Genomic DNA, 6,961 nt, shown 5'->3' with positions numbered 1-6,961 from the left:
TGGTAGTTGGATAATCAATAATAATAAAAAAAGGAAGAATCCGCAAAGCCTCAACATTCAGAGGTTTGTCTGCAGGAAGGATAGTAAGGGATAGGAAAGGTTAATGTGGAAAATACATCATAAACAAATGAAAATAAATCTTTCTTGAATTTATGTCGCACTTGGCGGGAATCGACCCCGCGACGCCAGTTTCGCAGTCGAGCCCCTACCCAACTACGCCTTAGATGAAACTGTTTATTATTGGATTTTGTAATAAATGAAAATAAATAAACATAAATACATAATTGGTTTTATTTAATAATTAATGTTAATCATAACAGTAGGCAGTTATTTCATTCCACATCGTCGTGGTTTACGCCGGGACCCCCGAAGCCCTGTATGGGGCTGCCGTTGGGGCCCGTGAAGGCTATCGAGTTCCCCTTGGACACTGTGGGCTTCCCGTCGGGCCCCACGCTGAACCCGTTGGCGTAGGTGAGCGCGAGCGTCTGCCCGCCGGGCAGGTTGTAGGTCTGGCCGCCAGAGAGCCCCGCGCTGCCCGAGAGCCCGTTGGGGCCGAACGAGAAGCCCTGCGAGCCGGCGCCGGCCGAGGAGGCGCCGAACCCGCCCAGGGGCCCGTTGGCCTGGAAGCCCTGCGCCTGCGCGGCCGCGCTGCTCGCGCCCCCCGTCAGGGGCTGGATCGGGGGGAAGCCCCCGAAGTTCTGCTGAGGGAACTGTTGACCCGGGAACTGTCCCGGGTACCTAAAACAGAAAAAAATTAGTATTTTTCATTTTATTTATAGATTTGGGGTGTTTGTAGCGCTCTATCTTAATTAACATATTATTAAAATTAAAATTTACGACTACTTTCAGTAAATTAGTGTTTGGTTTTAATATCGTGGGTGTACTGGCAAAAAACGTTCACTCGAAAATATGTTATTTTGACTTAATGATGCAGTATTATAAAGTTTTCAAAGTTCTAAAAACTGGAAAAATACGTAAAGTAGTTTGAAATGCCTTATTTATGTGGTTTTTAAAGTAAATTCAACTTTACGTTAATATCGGGTATTTTATTAAGTCTAAAAGCTTTAAATAACACGGATTATTCAAACAGGGATTTAAGAGTTGACATTTTGCCAGTATACCTACGACATTTAAATCAAACACTAATTTACTAAGAAGTTGGAAAAATCTATAACAATGCCAAACAATTATTGCATTTTTTTGTTTTTTTTAATAAAATTCAATTTAATAGACCCGAAAAATTAGTGTAACATTTTAATATTTAATATTAAAACATTTTTCAAATTTATATATCAACATAGATAAAGAGGAATTTGTAAATCTTATGAATCTAATATTTTCACCGTCGCCACAACTAAGATTATAATTTACCCTTGTGTTACTTTGGAGATGATCATCGGAATGGTCTTGAAATAAATTCAAGCCATCTATTTTGCCTACACCATTTTGGATGTTTCCAAATATTTGTTCACAAATCTGGGTTTAATCCACTTTTGACACCTAAACAAATACCCATGAAAAAAATTGGAGTCTGAATATTTATAGGGCTTACGATCCGTCATAGGCTGTTTTAAGTGATTACTTTATATACGTGTAACATTCACTGAACAAATTTCTGAAATTGTATTTATTATTTTATTTGTATTATATTGAAACTGCATTACCCTTTAATTGACTCCATTCGAGTTCTCGGCACCAACAATGGTTGAGTTGAGTAAGTTTTTATTTATTTACCTATTTATTTGAGGCCTTCATGAATTATTTTACATACTTGAAGAAAGATATTACAAAGATTTGGAAACACTATGTGGAAACAATATTATGTAGAAATATTTATATATAAGAGCAAAACTCTCGTGTATGCAGCTGATACCAAGCTTTTAAGATCTTTACACATATGACATGATTTCGGCCTACTCTTTGACAGGTACGCATGGATAAAAAAAACCATAGATTTTAAAGAAATTTTTGATACCTATTCCCACTAATTATCCATGTAAAGATATAGATTATTAATTTATATTAATATAGCGACATTACACATCCCTGTTTAACTAACACCTTAATAGTACGAATACTTTACATTCGAAAACCATTATTCACTATCTTATTAAAAAAGGGCAATAATTATATCTTGGTGTGTCCCAATTTTCACATAATTGGTCTTGGACTTGAGCTTTGATTTTTCCCTTTTCTTTTTTTCCTCCTTCCTCTTCCAGGTATTTTTTAAAAATTACATTTGTAAAAAAATGTAACTGGAATGTTATACATGATTTTTGTTAATTATTAATGTCCATCTATTTATGTAACTGTTCTGTAAAATTTCCAAATATTTTGTTAAAAACATTTATGCATAAAGTCGACTAACCTCCTCCTGCCTCCTTGCCTCTTGTTCCTCTTGAGCGTGAGGATCTGCGAGCCGTCCACCCCCGCCCCCAGTGCCCTGGACCTCCCCTGCCGCTCCACCCCCGCGCCCGTCTTCCGCCTCACGGTGAGGGTGGACTCCACCTTGACGTCATCAACGAAGATTGAAGAAAGAGAGGCTGGAAAAAATGTTTTTTTTTACTATAGTCATTTAAAACAGGTAACCTTTATTAACCTGTATTTAATAGATAGGGTTTTAAGAATATTTATTAGTTATCGTGTACATAATACAACCTTAAATTAGGTTAAACCTCTTGTACATTTTTTCAAAATGAGTATAAAAATCTCTAGTGCGACGTTTATGAAAGTAATTAGACATAGAAGCAATTATTTTTTTCAGGAATTTCAGAAGTACCTCATATGAGGCTTATTTGTATTTGAGAGGACATGATATAGGAGTGTAACATTTTTACAATAATGTTAATAAATGACAATAAATTACATAGTACATAGTATTTCGTTACTCCAAATGATGGAACAATGCAATGCATATAAATAATTTTACAATTTATTGAGTAAATGATATTTAAAAAAAACAGATTTTATATGCGTGAATTTTCAAAACACTTTGGCCTCAATGTTTCTTCGCCATATTGTTTTCAAAAGTTACTAATTTCCCTCTTACAGTGCTATTGTAGCATTTTGATCAAGCAAGTCTTTAAATAATTTAATACATTTTTTTACGATTAGCACTTTTTAAATACCATTTAAGAGAGAAACATTATAACAACATTATGTGTATAAATTGATACTTAAAATTGTATATTATTTACCTAATTTTAAGATTTTGCTTCTTGGTGACAATTTAATAATATGTAGAACAACAATCAAATATCTTTTTAAACTTTTATTTTATTTAACTAGTAATCTGGTTTAGTCGTTACTGACATCATCAGGATGGTATATGCATATTTTTATTTTAAAAGTGTAATTTGTAACACTAATTTCGAGAAAGTACTACTTAAAAATAGATCAAGTATGAAAATAAAATAAAAAGTATTATGTAACTAGAATTGCATCAAGATATAGACATAACAATATTTCGATCGGTTCTAGCTATAAAGTGAAAGTTCGTTTTTATACTGCGTACCACTTTCAAGTTCGAACGACAATAATATTATTTAATAGTAGAAACTTGTTGTTTATATAAAAATAGTTTTGTTCTAGCCCAGCGGCTCTTGAAGTGTGCTCCACGAAGCCCTGGTTCCACAAATGCCTCTGCGAAGGCCGCCGCGATAAGCAGAGAAATAAATTTACAAAAATACCACGATCGATAACAACAATCAACAATTTAAATCCTTGTTCCGCAAAGTGTGTGCCACGGCACACTGGTATACCGTGGTGATTAGTTAGTGTGCCGCGGAAATATAGTTTTGTGAAGACAACACACCTAGAAATAGCTGAAATCTATGCGAGCTAGGTGCTTTGTTGCGCGAAGAGCGTGCGAATTGAGATTTTCGACTCTGACTTCTGTTAAATGAAAAATACAACGCTTGAGGACGATCAACGTAAAGGTAAGAGCAGCCTTTTCAACAATTGCTCCAAATTTTTATCGCCTGTGCTCAGTTAAGTAGGCTCACAATTCGCATTAAACATTTTGTTTTACATGTTTTCAGATTATATTAATTTTAATTTTTAACTTTTTTCTTTGGTGTACCTCTCAAATTTCTTGATTTGGCAGGTGTACCAGAAAATGTTTGGTTTACACTAATTTTGATGATTATCATATAAAATTAAATGATGAACAAAAGATCAGGTTTCGCTTATTTAAGGGGTCTGTAACACTTTTTTTCAAAAGAGTTCCGTCGCCTTAAAGTTTGAGAACCGCTAAACTATCCTAATAATGAACTAGCGCTGGTAATTTACTAGAGAAAATTAAAATGATGATTTTAAACTGATAAGGGTAGGATGCAGGGGGAAAGGATACGATTAATCGATTGATTTATTTGAGGCTTTCGTCACAAGGTCAAATTTTTAACAGGACCATGGAATACATCATAAGCTTATTATTATGATAGGCACGAATAATGTCAGGTACACGAGTGATTTATACGTAAAGTTGCGAAATATGACCATTACACATTTCTACTGAAGACGCTTGACATAACTGGAATACGTTTTTAACACTGTTTTTCGTACATACTTAGTTTACTTTTCGTGTGGCTTCGGATTCGTCTTCACCCATGCAGGTTGCGTTTTATGGTATTAAAGTCTTAGCTCGAGGTTTTTTTCATATTAATTAAACGTTAGTTGTTGTTGTAAAATAAGAGCTTTTTGTAAAATAATTTTTAATTAAATTAAGCAAACAAAAACAAACAAAAAAATTAACAAAAAAACCTCTGTTTTCATTTATTTAACAGTTAATCCAAGCAACACCGATCAACTATTCCTTTGCAATGCTTAATAGCTGTCACATTTTTTTCTTTAATACTGGCATAAATATGCTTCAACTGATAACCGGTTGACTTATATATTTATATATACACACAACAAGCAACAAATTAGTAAATTATATGTCCTATTTCTCCACTGATTAATTTTTTTATTGATTTTGAGCATTTTCGTAACTATTCCTGTTGATTATTTTGAAGATATTGCTTCTTAATTGTAGCTGAATACACAACACTAAAAATTACTATAAAAATACTATCAACCCTAAAAATGGCATTGAATACCCTCAGGCTTTTATTAAGGAAATCAACAATAGTCTAAGGATCACTCTCGATTTCCTTCATGAGATTCCTCCATCAGCAGTATTTAATCCTGAGTCTTCATCGAGAGTCTGTTGGACTTGTCAGACAGAAGATTGTTAAATCAAATAAATGAACAAGGACTTACATTTTGAGGGTTTTCCATCTAGTGGAGCTGACTGCACTGCCACTGAGGCGAGTAGCACCACCCCTATGAGCGCGAGTAGCCCCATATCCTGCTCTGTGAATACTGCGAGGGTTGTATGTGTCCTGGTAGAGGTGACCAGTGATCGGAGCTCGGCGCGATGTCTCCCGCTTGTCAGTCGCCTTCACTGCGCGGGGAGTCGCGTAATCTACCGGACTCGTGTTGTTCCTCGCGCTCAGCGAATCTTGTTTCGTTTAGAAAGGTTGGTGTAAACAGAGAGCCGATATTACAAGCTGTAAACTGATTCTTTTATTTTTAAAAATGCCTGCAAATTAATATATCCGTACATTTACGAAAGTGGGGATAATTATTTGCTTTAAAGTCACGTATATTTATTATCTATGCAATTATAAGCGTCATAAAAAATATAATCAGCTTCATCTTCAACAGTAATGATAATAAAAATTAGGATAATTTAAGAAGTGCCATTTAAAAAAAAATAAAGAAGGCTTTTCTTACATTTTTTTTAAAAAACTAACTAACCATCACGCCGCTTCCCCGCAGGGGTAGGCAGAGAGAATAGAGCGCCACACCACTCTGTCCTTGCAAACATTCTTCGCCTCTTCCACGTTCATGCATCTCCTCATACATACCCGCCGATTGTTACTACTCTTACATTTTTTTATTTACTATATTTTATACTGTGTACTGTATGCGAACTCAATTATAATCTTAATGCAAGATTGAAATGCCATAAACAAATTATACTCCGTAAAAAACAAACTCATGCTGTTATTTATAGATTTGGTGTTTTATTTGTATAACTCTATTTTAATTTATATTTTAAATTTTGAAACCGTACACCAATTTGTAGGGTGTAATAAATTGTATTTTATTTTAAAAAATATATACAAACATAAAATTTTGTGACAATTATTTCGCCTTGTTATGGCATTTTCAAACTAATGTGAATATTAAATAGACTGAAAGTCCTTATAAAGGTATACAATTCTAGGTACTTAAGTACCTAATAGAAACATGCGTAGTAATAATTTATGGAAGAAAACAATAGTTGACGGTAACGCAAAATGTTCAATGGATAATAGGGTATGTAGGTACTTACATATGTACGAGTATATTAAAAACACAAGTAAAATGAACTGCCGATGCCGATTGAATTCGGAGAAAGGAATGATATTGGATTAAGACATAATTATTATAAGGCAATACATTTTAGCAAATATATTACGAATAATGTTTTTTGAAAATTTTGAAATACGGGGTTGACGACCGTCAAAGGCTGGTTTAAGTGATCACTTTACACACTTGTAATATTTACCAATTCTACCCATTATTGATAACCACACTACTCAAATTCTTGGAAGTTCTATATATGTATATGAACCAATTCAGAAACATTGTTCTTGAATCATTAAAACTTCACTAGAGACATCTATTCATCTCACCAATAATGTTTTTAATCATTTTGAATATCTATTATAGGAGTAGGATTTTGTATTTTAAGTTTTTGACAATGTAATACGGTCTGCAATATCAATACTTCAGTAGTGAGGTCGGAGATCAACCGGTTTGGCCCTGTCTTCAATATTATGGAACCAATATCTGCTACGAAAATATGGTGACAATAAAAAAGAACAAAACTTCATAGTCTACGTTAATTTATTTTCGATACAAATAAATG

At 34.0% G+C, this 6,961-nt stretch overlaps 1 protein-coding gene across 1 annotated transcript; it reads right to left on the bottom strand.

Moving 5' to 3' along the window:
* Positions 1 to 273: 273 nt before the first annotated feature.
* LOC148313781 (uncharacterized) lies at positions 274 to 5,469 on the bottom strand. The gene is made up of 3 exons (XM_088277950.1): positions 5,263 to 5,469; positions 2,369 to 2,543; positions 274 to 738 (listed from the first exon to the last, which is right to left on the bottom strand). Exons 1-3 carry the CDS (start codon positions 5,345 to 5,347, stop codon positions 333 to 335), a joined length of 666 nt encoding a protein of 221 aa, XP_088134076.1. The 5' UTR covers positions 5,348 to 5,469; the 3' UTR covers positions 274 to 332.
* Between the last annotated feature and the right edge of the window lie 1,492 nt (positions 5,470 to 6,961).

Source organism: Brachycentrus maculatus, unplaced genomic scaffold, assembly GCF_059751285.1.
Source record: "Brachycentrus maculatus isolate JH-2025_06_01 unplaced genomic scaffold, ASM5975128v1 h1tg000005l, whole genome shotgun sequence".
NCBI lineage: Eukaryota > Metazoa > Arthropoda > Insecta > Trichoptera > Brachycentridae > Brachycentrus > Brachycentrus maculatus.
The sequence above is the reverse complement of the archived record's forward strand: the minus strand, read 5'-3'. Positions and strand labels throughout refer to the sequence as shown.